General features: G+C 45.0%; 1 protein-coding gene across 5 annotated transcripts; it reads left to right on the top strand.

Moving 5' to 3' along the window:
• The first annotated feature begins 896 nt into the window (after nucleotides 1–896).
• On the top strand, nucleotides 897–19,559 carry CDK20 (cyclin dependent kinase 20). Of its 5 annotated transcripts, none has more exons than XM_083593863.1 (9): nucleotides 897–963; nucleotides 2,998–3,080; nucleotides 3,195–3,308; nucleotides 6,633–6,821; nucleotides 6,971–7,092; nucleotides 7,375–7,437; nucleotides 9,420–9,543; nucleotides 9,668–9,823; nucleotides 13,667–14,315. In XM_083593863.1, the coding sequence occupies exons 2-9, from the start codon at nucleotides 3,006–3,008 to the stop codon at nucleotides 13,853–13,855; spliced, it is 1,032 nt and encodes a 343-aa protein (XP_083449989.1). In that variant the 5' UTR covers nucleotides 897–963; nucleotides 2,998–3,005; the 3' UTR covers nucleotides 13,856–14,315. The 5 variants fall into 5 exon arrangements, with proteins under 5 accessions (XP_083449989.1, XP_083449988.1, XP_083449987.1 ...); XM_083593862.1 differs by having other exon boundaries at nucleotides 940–1,018; XM_083593861.1 differs by having other exon boundaries at nucleotides 953–1,045.
• The last annotated feature ends 2,825 nt before the right edge of the window (nucleotides 19,560–22,384 follow it).

Here is a 22,384-nt window from a genome sequence, read left to right as displayed (position 1 = left end):
AAGAGGCAAGAATGCATTGTTCCATGGGGAAACTCAGGTCTTCCTTGTTTTAACAGGCTAAAGTGAAAGTATACACTGGCATAAGTATATACTTATTTTCATGTATATCTTGGGGATATGTGGCACACAACAGATGTATAGAGAAGGGGAAAGGGGAGGAGTATGTAATGGGCATTTTTCTGGTAACTCTTGGTAAGTAAAAGATGTGTAAAACTGCATGGAAATCATTAAAAGTGATTGCCAAGTAATTTCAGTTATATTATTTATTAATATTTGTTGTTGTTGTTTAGCATTTCTGGACATTTTCAGAAGTTAAAATTATCTGATTTTCCAAATGCAGTTTATGTGCCAAAAACGTAGGCTTGCCAAGCAAAATGTTGTCCAATCACAAAAATAATAGCAGATTTTAATTCCTCACACCCAAAAACGTATTTTCAAGACCCCCCCCCAACAGAAGAAATTTGCAAAAATAAGTACCACCCCCTAAAATGACACGCCCTACCCCAGCACCCGGGTTGGCTACCCCTGCTTTAAGGGGTTTGCTCTGTCCGGGCGATGACAGGGTTAAAAGCAAAGCGTCGGGGAAGCCTCGGGGATGGGTTGCTAGGCAACGCGGCCACCTCCCGAATCCAGACCAAAGAGGTGGAATAGTTCCTCGTGCAGCCATCACTTCCGGTTCCCGATTAGCCACCCCTGTGCGAGAGGCGAGAGTGGCGGGAGAATGCAATGCAGATCTTTAAATAGGTGGGTGGTGGGACGATGCCCGTCCAGCTTTCTATTCCGCCCCCACCTCTATAAAAGGTGGGGGGGGGATGTGAGACGATATATTTCCACTACCTTCGCCCCGCAGAGGGAGGAGGTTGCCGGCTGCAACGGAGAACCTGAGCTGTCGTTTGGGAACCACCAGGACTGAGCCCCAGAGGGTGAAGGGGAAGGGAGAGGTGCATGATGGGAAAGGAGGAGGTGATGATGCTTGCAGTGGGTCCTTGGCAGGGATGCTGTAGCTGTACCTGTAGCTGTGGGTATCCCAGCTGAGCTCCCCCAGGCGCAGGTTCCTGAGTTTAGCAGGGAGCCAAGCTGGGTGGGGATGGGGGATGGGGTGGCTGGTTGGGGGCTGTGCCTGGGGGTCCCCCTGACTCAGCCCAGTGCTGAGTGCGAATCCTCCAGTGCAGGATGAGAGCGACCCCCTCCCTCCAGGTGTGTTCCTGCAAGCAGGACAGGAAATATCTCTGCCAATGTTGGATCCCATCCCATGCAGGATAAGGGCTTGCCTTGTGGGGTTAAAACAAAATTTTTTTTTTCCTTCCAGCAGCACCTTAAAGACCAACTAAGTTAGTTCTTGGTATGAGCTTTCGTGTGCATGCACACTTCTTCAGATACACTGAAACAGAAGTTGCCAGATCCTTCTATATAGTGAGAAGGTGGGGAGGGGTATTACTCAGAAGGGTGGTGGGAATGGGTGATTGGCAGATAGCTGTGATGAGCCTGTTGGCGACTTCTGTTTCAGTGTATCTGAAGAAGTGTGCATGCACACGAAAGCTCATACCAAGAACTAACTTAGTTGGTCTTTAAGGTGCTACTGGAAGGAAAATTTTTTTTTTTGTTTTGACTATGGCAGACCAACACGGCTACCTGTCTGTAACTTGTGGGGTTAGTTCTGGAGATGTTGTGGGGCTGAAGCGGAGGGGGGCTTTTCTGTTGAAAGAAGAGGGGGGGGATGTGGGTGTCGATTGAGAAAGATCAATGCTTTATTGATCATACACACAATACTTTGCTAATTGAAGGTATTTCTCCAGTGCAATTTACCTATTTTTTCCTTGCTGTTGCATAGCTACACCCTGGGCTGGGCACCTGAATAGTTAATAGTTTGCATTTTATTCAGTTTATTTTTTTCCCTTTGTGTTAATTGTACTTCTTGACATGTATCTTTAATGAACCTCAATAAAATAATTTTGAAAAATTAAAAAAAAGAAAGAAAGAAAAGGAAAGGAAAGAAGAAGAAGGGGTGAATGCAGCAGGAGGGGTGTGGTAGAAGTCTGTAAAACCATGGCCAGGGTCAGGGCCGGATTTAGGTTTGACGAGGCCCTAAGCTACTGGAGGTAATGGGGCCCTTTAGAGGTCCAGCTGTCCTTTGTCAACAACAAATTGTCACTGTTTTTTGTGTTGAATATATGCTATATGGTAATTTATGGACCTCTTAAGGGTGTTGGGTGTAGCTCTGCAAAGAGAAACTACAGGGTTTTTTTTCCTGGAAAGTCTGCCCTTAACAGTTTTGACTTCCCGCAAATAGACTTGTAATTTTGTGAAGTGTTTCCAATTTCTTTTTTGCATACCTTCAGTACTTTTGCTGGAGACCTGTGGAAGTAAATTAAATTTGACATATTTATAGATATCTGCACTAGTGTGACAATCTGGAACCAGATTAAATTTATTGTGTAGGCATACCTATAGAAATCTGTAGCCCTGCAATGATCTGCTGTTGGATTAAATGTATAGTATAGGATTAAATGTATGTATAGACACAGCTATAGCGATCTGAGGCTGAGACATACCACCAAGTATGCATTAATAATAATAATTAATAATAATAATTTATTTATACCCCGCCCTTCCCAGTTCAGAAAACCGGGCTCAGGGCAGCTAACAACAAATTTAAAACACTTAATTGATGCAACAAAAAACAGCATAAAATACAGTATAAAACGTGAATAACAATAAAATGAGAATTCAAAAATCAATTTAGGGGGAAAATCCATCCAATAAACAGAGGATCACCAGGGCCAGCTGGCTGAATTAGTCCTATTTGGGCCAACAAGGAGACCAGGGGAGAATTAGCTGTGGGACCCCAGAGCAGGTAATCTTCATAAAAAGGGGAGGGAAGGAAGGGGAATAAAAGATCAGGCTAAGTTCAAATTGAAAGCCAGACGGAATAGCTCTGTCTTACAGGCCCTGCGGAAGGAAGTTGAATTGTGATTGAAATCCCTCTTCTACAAATAGAGGCCACCATGGACCAATATAGCATCCTAGGCCGCATTGGAGAAGGAGCCCATGGGATCGTTTTCAAAGCCAAGAACATAGAAGTAAGTGGGGTCTCACCTTTCACCAGGGATTGACTCTTGGTATTTTTCTCAAGCTCTGGGAGAAGAATGAGTCAAGCAGGGGTGTAGAGAGCTTTTGGGTTTCTTTCACTGCAGACAGGTGAGACTGTTGCCCTGAAGAAGGTGGCTCTCCGCAAGTTAGAGGATGGGATCCCCAATCAAGCACTTCGGGAGATCAAAGCCCTCCAGGAGATTGAGGAAAATCAACACGTGAGTAGCCGGTTTGAATTTCTTTTGTGTGTGTTTACCTCAGTTTTCCTGCCAACCTAGCAGTTCGAAAGCACGTCAAAGTGCAAGTACATAAATAGGTACCACTCCGACGGAAAGGTAAACAGCGTTTCCGTGCGCTGCTCTGATTCGCCTGAAGCGGCTTAGTCCTGCTGGCCACATGACCAGGAAGCTGTACGCTGGCTCCCTCGGCCAATAAAGCGAGATGAGCGCCGCAACCCCAGAGTTGGCCACGACTGGACCTAATGGTCAGGGGTCCCTTTACCTTTACCTACCTCAGTTTACCTTAGGCTGAGAAGAAGGGAGGTGGTTTGGGTTACGATAGCCTTAGAAATAAGTTATGTTAGTTGGCCAAAGCTGCTAGTTTCTTAAACCTTGGATCTGGAATTCCATGCTACTGCAGTAGGATGCAAATGAAATTGTGTCAACTGGACAAATCTGCTTTCGTTTGCCAGTTGCTGTTTTTTAAAAAAATTGCACGTTTGCATTTTAAAATATTTGTCGCAGTGTACAGTGCTACCTCGGGTTACATACGCTTCAGGTTACATACGCTTCAGGTTACAGACTCCGCTAACCCGGAAATAGTGCTTCAGGTTAAGAACTTTGCTTCAGGATGAGAACAGAAATTGTGCTCTGGCGGTGTGGCGGCAGCGGGAGGCCCATTAGTTAAAGTGGTGCTTCAGGTTATTTATTTATTTTTTTTTAAAGATATTTATTGGAGTTTTACAAAAACATAAATTTAAAAGATCATATAAAAAGAAAGAAATACAATAAAAGAAACATAGAAAAATACATAAAATAAGAAAAGGAAGAATAAAAACAAATCCATTTTTGTAACCCTAACTCATTATCTTATTTCCTTGGCCTCCTCACACCTCCCCTTTTTGTATCCCCATTTAAATAATCAAATCAGCAAATCCTTACCCTCTTTCGTTTATCTTAACTCTATATCTTAGCATATTATAACTCTATATTTTCATCCATTTTCAGTTCAATTTTGCATACTCTTGTTAACTTTGTTGCTAATGCCACTTATTTTCAATCCAACATCATTTTTAACATTCATTAATTTTACAGTGTTTCTGAAGATAGTCTTTAAATTTCTTCCAGTCTTTTTCCACCAACTCTTCTCCCAGGTCTCGGATTCTGCCAGTCATTTCCGCCAATTCCATATAGTCCATTACCTTCATCTGTCACTCTTCCAGGGTGGGTAAATCTTGTGTCTTCCAATACTTTGCAATAAGTATTCTTGCTGCTGTTGTTGCATACATAAAATATACCTTCTTCAGGAAGGTATATTTAAATACCTTTTTCATTTCATTATAGATCATCTCCCAGAAAGCCTTAATCTTTGGGCACGTCCACCAAAGGTGAAAGAATGTACCTTCGTTTTCTTTACATTTCCAACATTTATTATCGGGCAAATGATATATTTTTGCAAGCTTGACTGGTGTCATGTACCACCTGTATATCATTTTCATAATATTCTCTCTTAAGGCATTACATGCCGTAAATTTCATACCGGTGGTCCACAACTGTTCCCAGTCCGCAAACATAATGTTATGACCAATATCTTGTGCCCATTTAATCATAGCAGATTTAAACGTTTCATCCTGCGTATTCCATTTCAACAGCAAGTTATACATTCTTGAAAGTATCTTAGTTTTGGGATCTAACAATTCTGTTTCCAATTTTGATTTTTCCACCTGGAAGCCAATTTTTTTGTCCAAATTATAGGCCTCTCTTATTTGATAATAATGAAGCCAGTCTCGCACTTTATCTTTTAATTTCTCAAAACTCTGCAATTTCAGTTTATCTCCTTCTTGTTCCAAAATTTCCCAATATTTCGGCCATTTGGCCTCCATATTGAGCTTTTTCTGAGCCTTCGCTTCCATTGGTGACAACCACCTTGGGGTTTTATTTTCCAATAAGTCTTTATATCTTATCCAGACATTGAACAATGCTTTCCTGACAATATGGTTTTTAAATGCTTTATGTGCTTTAACCTTGTCGTACCACAAATAGGCATGCCATCCAAAAACATTATTAAAACCTTCTAAGTCCAAAATGTCTGTGTTCTCAAGAAGCAGCCAATCTTTCAACCAGCAGAATGCTGCTGATTCATAGTAAAGTTTAAGGTCCGGCAGGGCAAATCCACCTCTTTCCTTTGCGTCAGTTAGTATTTTAAATTTTATTCTGGGCTTCTTGCCCTGCCAGACAAATCTAGAAATATCTTTCTGCCACTTCTTGAAACAGTCCATCTTGTCCAAAATTTGCAATGACTGAAACAGAAATAACATTTTTGGCAATACATTCATCTTTATAGCTGCAATTCGACCCAACAAGGAAAGCTTCAAATTTGACCATATTTCTAAGTAAAGTGGTGCTTCAGGTTAAGAACAGTTTCAGGTTAAGAACGGACCTCCAGAACGAATTACGTACTTAACCCGAGGTACCACTGTATGAGATTTTGTCTAGGCCCGGAAAAAGAAACGCAATCAATAAATAAATATTGGAGATGGGGGGTAGGGCTGATGCTGAGGCAAAGATGTGCCTAAAGCCATTTCATTGGCTTATAGCTGAGGTGGGATTTGAGGGGCAAGAGCTGCGACACAGTTGTAGAGGATCTGCTGTGCATGCAGAAGATCCCAGATTTGACCCCCATCGGCATCTCCAGAAACATAGCTGTCAACGTTTTCCTTTTTTTAAGGGAAATTCTCTTATTCTGAATAGGATTCCTCACAAGAAAAGGGAAAAGTTGACAGCTGTGTCCAGAAAGGGCTGGGAAAGTTTGCTGCCCCAAACCTGGAGTTCCGCTCCTGTGTTCCTGTGAGGGCTTCCTGATTTATCTCTCAGTCTTTCTTTCTTTCTGTTTTTTAAATGATCTTTTTAAAATAGGAGAATAAAATAAACACACATCAAAAAACAGTACAAAATCCAAATATCGAGATTACTCTGAATCTCCTGACTTCCCCCCATCCCTTCCATGCGTCCTTTTGATTCTATTTTCAACTGCATAGCAATACTTCTCCAATTTTTCATCTTCCTAGTTTATGTATACATTCTGCTACATTACAAGTGTATTTAAAATCCTGCTAATTTTTTGACCTGTTTACAATGATTTTTTATATGCATTATAAACATTTCCCATTCTTTTTTAAATTTCTTCTTGATTCCTGAGCTTCCCAGTTAATTTTGCCATTTCGGCATAGTCCCATTAACTTGATTTCCCATTCTAGTCTCTTGGCTTTTTGGCCACTACACATTGAAGAGTCGGAAGGCAACTCCTTCTCCCTCTCTCCCCAGGTGGTGAAGCTGAAGGATTTCTTCCCCCACGGCACAGGCTTTGTGCTCGTCTTCGAATACATGCTGTCGGACTTGTCGGAGGTCATCCGCAACTCGGAGCAGCCCCTCACCGAGGCCCAGGTCAAAGGCTACATGCTGATGCTGCTCAAGGGGGTGGACTTCTGCCACGCCAACTCCATCATGCATCGGGTGAGGCCTGCTCTGGCTACCAGATTGCTTTCTTCTCCCCGATATCCCATCTCACCTTTTCTCACCTGTTTGCGCCGTACTCTTCTTCGCCCCTCAGCTCCCCCATTAAAAACTGCAGATATTTCTGAACTCCTCCTTGTCCTTTTCAGGATCTGAAACCGGCCAATTTGCTCATCAGCTCCACAGGTCAGCTGAAAATTGCTGATTTTGGCCTGGCCAGAGTGTTCACCAGCGATGGAGAGAGACTGTATAGCCACCAAGTGGCCACCAGGTGAGTCAGGATCGGCAGGGGTGTGGGCTGAGCATAAAGCCAGGGAAGGGAGAGCCAACCCCTTGCTCCCGCTGGAATGACCACAACAAGAAACAGCTCTCCTTCCATGGCGCTTGCAGTCTGGCTTAGCATTGAGAATGCTGTGGAGTCTGATGGCTGCCAGGAACTGTTTCTCGAGATTAGTGAGAAGTGTTGAGCTTGGTAGCTGGAGCTGGGAAGCACTAGAGGTGAATGCGTTTTGGTACGCTCAAAGATGTGACTCGCCTAACCTTTCTGCATTAGGTGGTACCGGGCTCCCGAACTCCTGTACGGTGCTCGGAAATATGACGAAGGTGTGGATCTCTGGTGAGTATATTTGCCCTGTCTTTTGCTACAAAGCAGGGATGGGGAACCTGTGGCCCTCCAGATGTCGTTGGACTACATCTCCCATCATCTCTGACCATTGGCCATGCTGTCTGCTGAGGATAATGGACGCCTGAAGGCTCACCACAGCTTTCCCATGTTATAAGAAAAAAACTGCTCCTTTTCCCTTATGGGATACCCAAGAGCCCATATAGAGTCCTTTTTTAGGTTCTCTATTGGTAGGAGAAAGTAACAGAGACAAACCAGAGAATATTGAGAAGCAAAGCAGCTAGTAAGCCTGATCTTTATTAAACGTGTTGCAACAGGGTGCTCCCCCCACACGCAGGAGGCAGGAAGAGGATCCCGAACCCTTATATAGACTTTTGAACTGCCCACCCTGGAGCCCAAGACCACCCCCCAATACATCATACGTATGTCAGAGAAGGGGAGGACTACAACAGAAATATGAGTGTGTTGTTTTTATCTTGTTTGCTGATTGGATTACCTGGGCATCCTGGCCACTCCTTTGTTATGATAACTACTCAGTTCCTGAATCCAGGTCACAGGATCACCCTATTCATATCTTAAATGTGCCCTTGAGACTGGATTTGTGAGCAAAGAGACAATAGGGAGGCTCCTCATTCCCTTCAACCTTGCAGAGAAATATTCGAGGTCAATTTGGAAGAGACAAAATGGTTTCAGGATTTTTCCTGTACTGATTCAGACATGTGGTTTATATGTGTTTGCCTGGTACATTTATTTTATATCTTAGACCTTATAATTCTCATAACACCTGTCTCTGCTGTGCAGAATCCTTCCATCCTCATGCTGTCTTACAGATCTCTCTTCCTAAGGCTGGGAAATTCATCCCACTCCATACAGGAGGAGGGCTCAGGTGGCGTCCTCAGTGCAGCAGGACAGACCGGCCACTTTTCTCTTGGTGGACCTGAATGGTAGTGCATTAATAAGTCCTGCAGTTCCTAAGCAACTGTTACAGATTTACTGTGTGCAGCCAGTAATAGTGCAACATGTGGGGGGTGAGATAATGGGGGTGTCTGTTGCTGCTGAAACACGCCCCCCCCCGGATTTCCTAGGCATGTATGACTTTTGGCTAGTGAGTGCGTCAGCCTGGAGTTGCTTCTGCACATATAAACAGCCTCAGCTCAGTATACCTGAAGGAGCGTCTCCACCCCCATCGTTCTGCCTGGACCCTGAGGTCTAGCTCCAAGGGCCTTCTAGTGGTTCCCTCACTGTGAGGTTACAGGGAACCAAACAGAGGGCCGCCTTGGTAGTGGTGCCCGCCTTGTGGAACACCCTCCCATCAGATGTCAAGGAAATAAACAACTATCTGACTTTTAGAAGACATCTGAAGGCAGCCCTGTTTAGGGGAGTTTTTAATGTTTGATGTTTTCTTGTATTTTTAATATTTTGTTGGGAGCCGCCCAGAGTGGCTGGGGAAACCCAGCCAGATGGGTGGGGTATAAATAAAATATTATTATTATTAAAATTAAAAGTTATATTGGAGCCCAAGGTGAGCCTCAGGGCAATGATATACTACAGAGATCAACTGGTTTAGCCATCATGCACAAGGAATCTTGTCAGCTGTGGCTTTGTGAGCATGAGGAACGCATTTAATACTTGTTTATGTACTGCTTAGTGCCCAAATAGGCTTCATAGGAGTTTACAAAATAAAAAGGCAGGTTACATAAACCTTTCATAGGATTTGCTTGGGGTGTCTCTGTGTGTGGAAGACATATACACTATAAAACGAAGCCAGTTTGGTGCCTATTTAACTATCAAGCCTCTCAGCTAGAAATCCAAAATTTCTTCACACCCTTGCAGCAGTACAAAACTATCCAGTTCCACACCAGTTTGAATATGCAGTGCAGAACCCAAAACAAGGATGTGGTTGGTTTCTGAGCCTCATGCATTTCACCTCTGTTTTGACCCTGCTTCGGCTGCCCACCCTCTCTCTCTTTGACCAGGGCTGTGGGATGCATCTTTGCTGAACTTCTCAACAACTCCCCACTTTTCCCCGGAGAAAACGATATTGAGCAGCTGTGCTGTGTCCTCCGAGTCCTTGGGACCCCCAACCAGAAGATCTGGCCGGTGGGTTTGGTAGCTATGGCATTGCCCACAGGGGTTGCGGGTCAGTGTCTCTGGGAGGAATGGGGGCAGTTTAAAAACAAAGAAGCTTGAGAGCTCACGTTTCCCAACTTCTGTTTGGGAGCAGGAGATCACAGAGTTGCCCGACTACAACAAGATTTCCTTCAAAGAGAAGCTGCCAATTCCTCTGGAGCAGGTGGTGCCCGACGCCTCCCCACAAGCCGTGCAGCTGCTGAAACAGTTCCTGGTCTATCCTTCCAAGCAGCGTGTTCAGGCAGCACAGGTAAGAGATGCAAGTAGGTTCCTAGCTGGCCTTTGCAGATACCAGAGCAGGGAACAGGGCGAGGAATTCTGTTGGGTTGTAGGAAGTGAGTACAGTCATACCTTGGGTTACAGCCGCTTCAGGTTGCGTTTTTTCAGGTTGTGGACTGCCGAAACCTGGAAGTACCAGAATGGGTTATGTTATGTACTGAGTTGAATAGGATCCAAAATGCAGCAGTCTGATTGGTCCTAGAACAATAGGACCCAGAATGCAGCAGTCTGATTGGTCCTAGAACAATAGGACCCAGAATGCAGCAGCCTGATTAGTCCACAGGAGCCACCCAATCCAGCTCCAGGTGGAAGTGAATCCGCAACCTGATTGGCCTACAGGAGAATCCCGGAATTAGCCAATCACGTGGGGCCCATTGTGTAAATAATGTATATAAAGCAGACACTCTGGGGGAACTTCCATTCCTCCTCACTACTATGAGCTGAATAAAGAGCATGAAATCCACTCTCGACTCTGAGTATATTTCAGGTTACTTATTTACAGGGTTTCAGTGGTCGCACATGTGGAGAAGCGCTAAATTGTGCTTTGCGCATGTGCAGAAGTGCCAAATCGCAACACGCAGGTTGTGAATGTGCATCCCGCATTGATCACATTCGCAACCCAAGCGTCCACTGTACTGGGTGCACACTGTACAGTGGTACCTCAGGTTACAGACTCCGCTAACCCAGAAATAGTACCTCAGGTTAAGAACTTTGCTTCAGGATGAGAACAGAAATCGGGCTCCGGTGGCGCGGCAGCAGCAGGAGGCCCCTTTAGCTAAAGTGGTGCTTCAGGTTAAGAACAGTTTCAGGTTAAGAACAGGCCTCCAGAATGAATTAAGTTCTTAACCCGAGGTACCACTGTAATGGCTGGTCGCCATACTTCAGTTGAATGCTGTTTAATAAATAGCGAAGTCAGACCTGCAAACCTCTGTGAGCCTCCGAGGTCTGTGCAGGTCACCAGCTGGGGGATTAGCAGGAATCTCACAGATGGATGATTGTAGAATTGGTGCTTGGCGTAGTCCTGGCATTGGGTTGTCCCTGCCACGTGGTTCCTTCCTTTTGTCCCTTTGCGGACCATGGGGAACTGGCATTCCCCTCTAGAATGTGCTCTCCAGGTGTCCTGGAAGAGGCCTTCACTATGAATACACGCCTCTTTTAAATAGTCATACCTCATGTTACGTTTGCTTCAGGTTGAGCGTTTTCAGGTTGCGTCCCGCGGCGACCTGGAAGTTACTTCTGGGTTTTGCCGCTTGCGCATGCGCATATGTACAAAACGACATCATGCGCAGAAGCGGCGAATTGCGACCCGCGCACACGCAGACGTGGGTTGTGTTCTGCTCATGTTGTGAACGGGCCTCCGGAATGGATCCCGTTCGCAACCAGAGGTACCACTATACGTGCGTTCTTTTCTGGGCCAGGGGAGATGCATCTCACATCAACACATGCTTGGAACACTCAATGGAAAGGGCAGTTGTTGTGCTCCAAATTGCCACCAGAGGGCACCCCAGTCTATTTCCATTGGCCTTTCATGGGGCCTGGCTTTCCCATGTTCCCCGAGGGAGGGGGCGAGAGGACACCCAACTCACTGTTTGAATGTGGCTATTTATTTAGATGCATGAATGGCAATTAGTAATTGAAGTTCAGATAACGAAGAAATGTGGGGGGTGGGGTGGGGTCGGGGTAATGGAGGGGAAGGGAAGAGACAGTCTAGGTTCCGGGGTCATTTCTACACAATACACTTAAAAGTCTTCCCCTTGCTCAGAGGTTTTTTTAAAAATGTATTTTTATTAAAGCTTTTCTTGATTTACAAAAGTATGTGCAATGTCTCTCATGTTCTTTTCCCCCCCATGTAACGTTTTTACAAATCAGTTTCATTTGTTGAGCCATTAGGAAGAAAACGGGGTGCGCAGAGGTTTTCAACCTTTTTGAGTCCGTGGCTCCTTTGACCAACTACATTCTTTCTGTGGCACCCCTGTGGGGCTCAGGAGCCCACCCTGCAGAGCTGGCAGCCTCTCACCCTTTTCCATTTTTTAAAATATATTTTTATTAATTTTTACATATCATTCCCAACCATCTTATAACATATTTCCTTATCTTATACAAAGTTTTGGACTTCCATCAACCACATCTGAAGATTTTTCTATCTTCATCACTTAATCTACATTTCTTAATTTCCTTATTACTTTTAATTGTCCTGAACTAATAATTCTCCTCATAATCTTCTCTGCAATATTTCACACAATCCTCCTTACAAAACTTCTGGCAGTCCTGCTGCCTCCCAGCCTTTTATAAACACCCTTCTTTGTCACGCGTTCCCTCAGCCTCCTTTCCCCTCTCCTTGGGAGTCCTCTGGGCAGCAGCCACTGCTACTGTCCCTGGTAGCCCCTGCCCCAAAGAGAGGTGCCTTCTCACACTGCCCCTTAGGGGCCTAGGACTTCTCTGTCCATTACCAGCAGCAAGAGCTGAAGGACAGGCTGGCTGGACTTCCTCACCTGCTGGCTGCTTACTCTGAGGCCACCTCAGCTCCTGGCAACCAGCTCCCCCCGGCCAGCTCCAGAGGCACCATTCGCCTGGGGAGCTTGCAGCCAGGGCTGCTGCAACAAACAGCTGTGCAAGCTTTTGGGAGGCAGAGACAAAAGAGGACATCAGAGGAGAGAGGGAAGGAAAGAGGGACAGAGGCCAGGGTTGCCCACGGCACCCCAGACCATCATTCAAGGCAACCCAAGGGGCCATGGCACATGGGTTGAAACCCTCTGTCCTAGAGAATCCTGGAAATAGTAGCTTATCCCTCACTGAGCTGCAATTCCTAGCACCCTTAACAAAGGACAGTTTCCAGGATTCATTGAGGAAAGTCTTTAAATGTGTGTTAAATATGCTTTAAATGTATGGTATGGATGAGATCCCAGTTTGCATGCACAGGACCTTCTTCAGCCTCCATGCACAACTTGGTTTGCCTCTGAATACCTTGTGTTAAAGCAAATGTGGAGAAACCAACCATCACCTTCAAGCCTGTGAGCTGGCAGAGACCTCTTTTTGCTGGCTGCTTCTGGGCTGCAGGCACACCAGATGCTTGAAGCACATGGCTCCCCCCCCCAAGGGATCCTGGGAATCGTAGTTTATTAAGGGTGCTGGGAACTGTAGCTCTGTGAGGGATAGACTACCACTCCTTAGATTATTGGTGGAGGATTTGCTTGCTGGGCTAGTTGGCCCTTGGCTTCATCCAGCCCAGGCATTCTGTACTTCCTTCTCCAGGCGCTGTTGCACCCCTGAATGAAGGAATTTATTATTTCGGTCACAGACCAGTTCCAGCCCACATACAATATCAAGGAAGTCATAAAACACAATAGGGATACATTTGAATTTGCAATTAGGTTGTAACAGGGACAATACGGTGGTAGCTTGGGTTAAGTACTTAATTCGTTCCGGAGGTCCGTTCTTAACCTGAAACTGTTCTTAACCTGAAGCACCACTTTAGCTAATAGGGCCTCCTGCTGCTGCCACGCCGCCAGAGCACGATTTCTGTTCTCATCCTGAAGCAAAGTTCTTAACCTGAAGCACTATTTCTAGGTTAGCGGAGTCTGTAACCTGAAGCGTATGTAACCTGAAGTGTATGTAACCCGAGGTACCACTGTACAGATATAGCTACAGTTAAAAAATATACAAATTAAAACTTAGTCATTAACATATAACCTATAATTATCATTTAAAACCTTAATCATTATGATAGCACAGCTTGTTCCCTAAGTTTTATGGCAATCGCACAGCCCTTGGCTTCATCCAGCCCAGCCATTCTGTACTTCCTTTCCTTCTGCAGGCGCTGTTGCACCCCTATTTCTTCACTCCCCCGCTGCCGGCCCACCACCTGGAGCTGCCCATCCCTCAGCGTGGGGGCAAAAAAGCCCACCAGGGCCCCCAGCACCAGCGTGACTTCCATGTGGAGCAGCCTCTGGAGGAGTCGGTGGTGGACCTGGAGCTTGTGGCGCCTTACGTGGTTGACGTATGAAAAGACGATCTGTTTGCTCTCCGTGGGGCAGCGGGATTTCTGCTGCCCCTCTCTTGAGTCAGGAGAGCTAGCTCATCTCAAGCAGGATTGAGCTGCTTCATTGAACTGGCAGGAACGGGGTGGCAGAAGACAGAACTGGAGCAGGGGCAGCTGGCAGTGTGGACAAGGGAAATGTCTCTTGCCTGAAATCCCCCTTGATGCTGCCGTGAAAGAGACAGGAGCCCTGTTCAGGGCAAGAGTGGACCAATTTCTTATTCCTCTGGAGCAGAGTTGGAAACCTTGGGCACAAAGCGCTGCCAGACATGTTGGCCTTGCCAGCCTCTTCTCCATAAAAACCACCACTTTGGACCTTTCCTTCCAGGACTTTGGGGTGCTTTTAGCTCCTTGTTTCTGTGGTGAAGCTCTTCTGTAGCAGCTCCGTAGCAATGTTTTGTAATTAAATGATTTGTTAAAACAGTGAGCCAAATTCCTGTTCTCTTTCTTAGATCAAAGATGGTGAACTTGCTTTGTTAAGGAATATGGTACCTGGTGGGTGTGGCTTGCTGGGCGGTAGGTTTGCCATTAAAATATCCCAGTGGCTCTTTCAGGTGTTTGCTTTGCCCTGTTCAAAAGGCTTTTCAGTCCTGCCATGGTTTAGAATGTGATCTCGTGTGTAAAGCCGATGCAGAAACGATTGTTTTGTTGGGGGCAGCCATAAGAGGGGATTGAACCAAGAGGAATTGATGGGTAGGTGGTCCCCACTGTAGACAAAGTAAGAATAGCCATTCAGATGCCACAACCATTAGCTTTATAGCGTGAGAAAGAAATCTGAGTCATTAAATGATTCTAGTTACAGGTAGGTAGCCGTGCTGGTCTGCCCTAGTCAAAACAAAATAAAACACCGTATTTTTTGCTCTATAAGACGTACTTTCTCCCTCCTAAAAAGTAAGGGGAAATGTGTGCGCGTCTTATAAAGCGAATGCAGGCTGTGCAGCTATCCCAGAAGCCAGAACAGCAAGAGGGATTGCTGTGCTGCGCTCCCTCTTGCTGTTCTAGCTTCTGACTTAGCCATGCGAAGCCTCTTCAGGGCACGGGGAGCCTTCATCCCACTGCCCTGAAGCTCATACCAATAACGAACTTAGTTGGTCTCTAAGGTGCTACTGGAAGGACTTATTTTATTTATTTATTTATTTTACTTTGTTTCATTAAATGATCTTAAGTAGGTACGCAGGTGTGAAGTATCATCTCCCAAAGTGATACAAAAGAGTTGCTAGAGAAAACTCTTCGATTTCCCAACATAAATCTGGATTCTCTGTTCATTTTCATTAGATTTGCCACTCCACCCTCTTGGCAATATAGTTTTTCATTCCATCTTCCCCCACCCTGGCCCGGGTTCCTTCTTTCTTCTTTCCTTTGAGTGGACCATCTTGGGCCCATTAAAGGAGACGTGTGGGTGGCCTGGCTTCAGTGGCCCACTTTCCGCCCCTTTCCTGTAGTTTTGATTTTTTTAATGTGTTAAAGCAAAAGCTCAAATATAGGATCTCTTAATAGTTCAAAAACATAACCAGTCTTTGTGGGGAAATCCAGAGACTGCCCTCTTGCTTAAAAACCTACGTGTGGACAAATCTGCCAATTTCAGTTTCTCTTAGTTTCTCATTTTCCCAATCTTAAATTCAGTTCTGCGCATTTCCACATCCAGTTTGTGAGTTTATATTTAAAACATTCTCATGAAAATGCGCTACCATTTTAGTGTGAATTTCTCCAGCTGCACATTTTTGTTTGCAGTTTTGAGAAATTGCATGTTTTTGCAAAGCAATTTCCCCTAATAATATAATGAATTCTTGCATGCTATTTTCACTGCCTCTGGTTTATGCAATTTTATACAGATTACTTGGCTATAGAACTGCATTGGAAAATCCAGAGAAGTGCGAATTTTGAAAAATGGCTGCATTTTGATTTGTTTCTAGTTTCAGAAAGTGCAAATTTGTTAGGTCCACCTTTAAAAGTGAACCAAACCAAGTTTATTCCCCATCCCAACTCCCATCCTGTTGACCACTGCAAGAATCCCAGATTCCTGCAGGCACTAGGCAGTCCTGCAGAAGTTGGTTAATAGTTCACCAATAGACTACCTCTCCCTGCCTTAAAGCACCCCTTCAGCTGATCGTTCTTCCCTTCTGCTTTTTCAAACAATTTCCTGTTGTTCTCTGAGTTCCACTTGCAGAGGCTCCGATCCCTCCTTTCTTCCTTAGGGTGAAGTATCCATTGCCAGTTTCACTGGGATGAAAACCCAACCTTCCTCAGCCCAGCAATTCAAAATTTCTGTCTTCACGTTGACTGGGTGGCAAATTATGCAAGTTGCACAGAAGAATGTGGTTTGGTGATGTGATCTAAGAAGTCAATCATATTTGATGTTTCAGAAACAAACTTCATTCAACGGAAGTAGCAATAATTTATCTGAGATGCCAGGACCACATAGCCTCAAATTGAATGTTGTGCCTAACTGCAAAATAAGACATAGAGAAACAATTCAAAGACAGGCAAGGATGTAGGAAAGAAACTGCAAAGACTTGCAGGGTTGGAGAATGTAGCTCAGTGACAGAACGTATGATTTGCATCCCAAAGGTCCCAGGTTCAAATCCTGACATCTCCAGCAAAAGACTCTGGTCTGAAACCTAGCATGCTCGAGTTATCTCTCTCTTGGACTACTGCAATGCACTCTATGTGGGGCTACCCTTCAAGGTGACCCGGAAACTACAACTAATCCAGAATGCGGCAGCTAGACTGGTGACTGGGAGCGGCCGCCGAGACCATATAACACTGGTCTTGAAAGACCTACACTGGCTCCCAGTACGTTTCCGAGCACAGTTCAAAGTGTTGGTGCTGACCTTTAAAGCCCTGAACAGCCTCGGTCCAGTATACCTGAAGGAGTGTCTCCACCCCATCATTATGCCCGGACACTGAGGTTCAGCTTCAAGGGCCTTCTGGTGGTTCCCTTGCTGCGAGAAGCCAAGTTACAGGGAACCAGGCAGAGGGCCTTCTTGGTAGTGGCACCCGCCCTGTGGAACGCCCTCCCACCAGATGTCAAAGAGAAAAATAACTAACAAACTTTTAGAAGACATCTGAAGGCAGCCCTGTTTAGGGAAGCTTTTAATGTTTAACAGGTTATTGTATTTTAGTGTTCTGTTGGAAGCCGCCCAGAGTGGCTGGGGAAACCCAGCCAGATGGGCAGGGTATAAATATTATTATTATTATTATTATTATTATTATTATTATTATTATTATTATTATTAGCTGCCTCTGGTCAGTGTATTGTAGACAATACTGATATGTTGACACTATCCAGTGGTCTGAATCAGTGAACAGCTTCCTGAGAATTCAATATGCCCTGAGCTCACTAGAACCTCTTTCCAAGGCCATGTCTAGACTTGAAGCCTTTAGTGAGCGCTGACTACAGTCAGGACCTCTGTGGGACTCTGAGGTACATGTGAGGCTCCATATGCACAGAAGCACTGTGCATTTTATTCTAAGCATGTGTTTTCTAGGTAATAAGAAAACTGCAGGGCAGCCTGTGTGTGTGTGTGTGTACCCAAAGTTCCACCAACACATTGGCGCTTCTGTGATGTGGGCACTGGTGCGCTGCTAGAATGTGGCAACTGACTGTCTAGTTCTTTCCTCAGCCATGAGGACTGGAAACTTGTCCTCCTCCTTTGAAACCATCAGGAATCCTAACTGAGGCAGTAAAGTCACAGCCACGCAGCAAACTAGCTTCTCTTATGTTAGAAAATAGGAGGGAGGGAGTCCAGATTGTAAAAAATTCACTTCTAGTAAGAAACATTTTAAAAATGATAAGCTCCACTTATGGTTGTTGCTGCTATTTGGTTATTATTTCTGCAAGGAGAGTTGAACGAAAGGCGGGGATGGGCAAGTACAGTGGTACCTCGGGTTACATATGCTTCAGGTTACAGACTCCGCTAACCCAGAAATAGTGCTTCAGGTTAAGAACTTTGCTTCAGGATAAAAACAGAAATCGGGCTCCGGCAGTGTGGCAGCAGCAGGAGGCCCCATTAGCTAAAGTGGTGCTTCAGCTTAAGAACAGTTTCAGGTTAAGAACGGACCTCCGGAACGAATTAAGTACTTAACCCGAGGTACCACTGTACTGTGGCTCCGACGGCCTGGAACGCCTTGCTGACAGTCTTCCCGGCTGGGGTTTCCTTGCAGACTCAGGCATATGACAAGGCCCCGCGGCCCCTTCCACCACCAGCCCTGCCTGGCCTCTGCAGATAACTTTATCTCTGCCTGCCTCTGCTGCTGCATCACGGACAAGCTGCTTTCTTCCAGCGCAACGGGTGGGGCCTGGGGGCGCCAAGAGGGTGCAGGGCCAGCCATTCCTAGGTGGTTGTTCTTTCTCGCTTGCAGCCATTCACCCTGCCTCGCCTCACAGCCTGGTTGTGAACACCCACCCACTAGTCATGATTATCCCAGAGTCCCCACACCACCTCCGTCCTTGTTTACAATTCTCGGGTAGCTGCAAAGCCGTGAGACTTGGAGTTTTAAGCTTTTTTTAAATTGATTTTCCATATAAACAAACAACAAAGAAACATAAATCTTAAGTATAATAATTCCACTTTTCTTTACATTGTTGGGTGACTTCCTCGACTCCCCCCAGACTGAATTTCAATGTATATCATTCTAACAGTTTTCCAAAACTATTTTCATGTGTTATTTACTTAATCAATTAACATCGTTCTTTCTTTTCATTTTTACTTCGAACATATTATTCTATAACATCACTTATTTAAATCCTAGGCCAATCTGGTACTTGCAAGTATTTCTATTTAAATTATCTTAGCATATTTAGCTAAATAGTCTTTAAATTTCTTCCAGTCCTCCTGGTGCTCCTCCTACTTCTGGTCGCAGACTTTTCCGGTCAGGTCGGCTAGCTCCGAAAATTCATCTTCATCTGCCATTCCTCCACTGTTGGTACTTCTTGTGAGTTCCAATTTTTGGCCAACAGAATTCTAGCAGCAGTTGTGGCATACAAAAACAGTCTAACATCTTTCTTGGGCAATTCCAAACCTATTATTCCAAGTAAAAAGGCTTCTGGTTTCTTAATAAATGTATATTTCAACATTTTTTTTCAATTCATTGTAGATCTTTCCCCAGAAGTCTTTCACCTTGGGCTTTTCCTATGCCACAGGCAGCACCAAACATCTTGATGCTGCCACCACCACTCCCAGGCCAGCAGCAACCCCCAACTCCATTGCCGGATCCCTGTGGTTCTTTGACGGAAAGGCACTTTTCACCAAAAAAACCCCCTGAATCATAAATAGGGGAATTCTAAGCATGCTTAATTGAACATGAAAACCATCTAACCAACAGGACCTGCTTCACAGAGGATATGTTAATGTGCGCACCAATGTCAAATATACTGTTATGCCTCTTTTCTAGGAAATCTTACAGATGGGACATGGTTTGTTCCTCTTAAAATGCACTTTGCCCCATCTCTCTCGCTCTTTGCGTCTCTCTCTCTCTCTCTCTCTCTCTCTCTCTCTGTGTGTGTGTGTGTGTCTTTCTCTCATTTGTTTGTTTAAAGCAGCACTTTGTTTTTTAAGATCTGTAAAATCTTAATGGAACTGGAAGAGAGAGCAAGATGGTTCTGTTACTTCAAAGAGGACCAAAGGAATGACCTCCATCCAGGGAGAGAGAACATGTGCCTTAGGGGGCAATCCAAATTTCACTTCAAGTTAAGTGAAATTTGGTGGAGTAAGCCCCACCAAATTTGGTAGGACCTACTTCTGAGTAGAGGGACGTGGGTGGTGCTGTGCGTTAAACCACAGAGCCTAGGGCTTGCTGATCAGAAGGTCGGCGGTTCGAATCCCCGTGACGGGGTGAGTTCCCGTTGCTTGGTCCCTGCTCCTGCCAACCTAGCAGTTCGAAAGCACGTCAAAGTGCAAGTAGATAAATAGGAACCACTCCGGCGGGAAGGTAAACGGTGTTTCCATGTGCTGCTCTGGTTCACCAGAAGCGGCTTAGTCATGCTGGCCACATGACCCGGAAGCTGTACGCCGGCTCCCTCGGCCAAGAAAGCAAGATGAGCGCCCCAACCCCAGAGTCGTCCGCGACTGGACCTAATGGTCAGGGATCCCTTTACCTTTACTTCTGAGTAGACATGGCTAGGATTGCACTGTTAAGTCTAGTTGAGATCAATGAGACTGAAGGCTGAAAAGTTAAGGGGGGGGCTCCTTCATCTGAAAGTGAAGCCGATGGCATGGAGATGTCATGGACAATGTGCCGACAACTGACCACAAAGCTGTTTTATTAAATATTTGTCATAACAAAGGACTGAGGAAGAAACTGGTGAAATTTGTAGGAAAGCAATGTTTGTGGCCACATCAGTTCCAGTAAAGGCCAAGTAAGAGCCAGTGAGACAGCAGTTCTGATCCTGCTTCACTTGGGCTTCTTGTACTTTGTTGTTGGTCCTCATGGGAACGTGCCCTACTGTGTCAACCTATGGCATGTCCTTATTCAAGAGAGGCAATGTGGTGCAGTGGTTAGAGTGCATGCTCTCCAAGTTCTCTCCGATAAAAATAGGGACATCCCATTCCAGAATAATAAGGTTACTATTTCTATCCTGCCAATCTGACTGGCTTGCCCCAGCCATTCTGGGCGGCTTCCAACATATATAAAAACATAACAAAACATTAAACATTAAGAAAACTTCTCTATACAGGATTGCCTTCAGACGGTTTGGGGGTCAGATAACTCCATACCCTCCAACATTTATCCAATGAAAATAGGGACACCCTAAGGAAAAGCGGGACATTCCAGGATTAAATCAGAAACTGGGATGGCTTCTCTAATCAAGGACTGTCCCTGGAAAATAGGGATACTTGGAAGGTCTGGGAGTGTCAGCTTTGAACCAGGGAAACCAAGGCTCGGCTCCTTGTTCATTCATGGATATTTATGATCTGGGGCCAGCTCCTGTCTCTCAGCCTGGCCTACCTCAAAGGGTTGTTGAGGATAAAATGGATGGTAGGAGGGGAGGACGTGTATGCTGCCATTAGCTCACTGGAGGGAGAGGGGCATTAAAATACCAATATGCATCACAATCATTTGGGGCCAGCTGAGCCTCACACTGTAGATCTCCTTTGGCAGACCAGGGCAGATACCTTTATTGGGTCAAATCATCTTCTAAAGGCCCAAACTGCACTTTACCAAAATGAATCAAGCTTGGTTCATGCATCTTAAAAGAGACACTGATGCATTAAACGTTGAAACTGCATTAATATTTATTATTAGCTGGTATGCATGTTGGATTTAAAATAGTTTTTATGCATAGAATCGTAGAAACTCTTTATATGTGTGTGAGCACTTATTTCGCGTGTGCTTTTATTGCATTGTTAAATAGCTTCTCGTTACAGTAGCTCCCAACACATGAGATTCTAGGATCATATGTTGACTTTGAAAAACAGTTTCATAGAAGGGAAGCAATCCGCCTTGATCTCTGGGAGAAATGTAATTGCTGTATATGCCAAGCCCTCTTATCTCTTCTGCAAGTCCAAAATTTGGATTGTTGAGAATCCTAGGTTCCAGAAGAGTCAGCTATTAGTTACTGACTACAAACATGAAGGCAAAGCACAGGCATTGCTAACAGCCACAACAATGAGCATTCATCCTGAGTTGCTTGTGGACTGTCTACACACATTCCCCTTAATCATTTGTTCATCCCACGCTTTCCAGTTCCTTTCCTTATTACTTTCCAAACTGCAAAGCGCCTGTTGCTTTTTAAAAAGTGGATTTGTTGCACAAGAGAAACAGAGCACTTTAATCCACCTTAATTGCAAAAAAATAAAGTTTTGGTACGCGCTGGGATCCCTCCTGCAAATCCTGGCAGTCTGGAGGCAAATGAAGTCTGAGCATTTGCCACTGAAATGATTACGGCCTTCTCCTACCTCCATGTCCTTCTCCTTGTTGTTTGCCCTGTGTCAGATTTTAAACTGTGAGCCCCTCAGGGCAGGGACCTATGGTTTTGTCCTCACTGCAAAGTGCTATGCATGCTGATGTTGCCAGGCAAATAAATAAAATGATTACAGAAGCCCAAGCACTTGTAACATCTTTGAGCAAATGGCTGATCCGATAAAAGATACCATCTCGTCGGTCTTTATGTCTACTTGCACTATGGCTGATGGGAGCCAGTCAAGCTGGGATCCTGACAGTCTCTTTTCCCCTCAGAATATACTGCAGTGTGAATTAATTCTGCTCTATCCAAGCCATGCACTTCCAGGGACCAAGAACTCAGCATAGCAAGCAGAGGAGCAAAGCCAGTGATCAGACTTGTTGTGTTGAGATGTGCTTGTCCTCCTCTTGCGGAGACTCTTCGCATTATCTGGCCCCGGAGATAACAGCACTTCAGAGAACTGGCTGACGCTTTCACTTGAATTTTACATCAGAGGAAAACTGACTCTTCAGCACACACACACACCCCATACTTGTTTTTACCCATTGCTAGCAAGCAGAAAGCCAGAAATGTTTGGCTTTATACTCAAGGGC

Source organism: Podarcis filfolensis (genome assembly GCF_964270895.1).
Source record: "Podarcis filfolensis genome assembly, chromosome: 17".
In the NCBI taxonomy this organism is placed as follows: Eukaryota; Metazoa; Chordata; class Lepidosauria; order Squamata; family Lacertidae; genus Podarcis; species Podarcis filfolensis.
The sequence above is the reverse complement of the archived record's forward strand: the minus strand, read 5'-3'. Positions and strand labels throughout refer to the sequence as shown.

What these genes read in the sequence shown, in the direction of transcription:
- CDK20 (XM_083593863.1), top strand. Translation starts at nt 3,006, where the DNA reads ATGGACCAATATAGCATCCTAGGCCGCATTGGAGAAGGAGCCCATGGG. An exon ending in CCAACTCCATCATGCATCGG is followed by an intron (nt 6,822 to 6,970) that starts GTGAGGCCTGCT and finishes TGTCCTTTTCAG; the next exon opens with GATCTGAAACCGGCCAATTT. An exon ending in AGCGTGTTCAGGCAGCACAG is followed by an intron (nt 9,824 to 13,666) that starts GTAAGAGATGCA and finishes TTCCTTCTGCAG; the next exon opens with GCGCTGTTGCACCCCTATTT.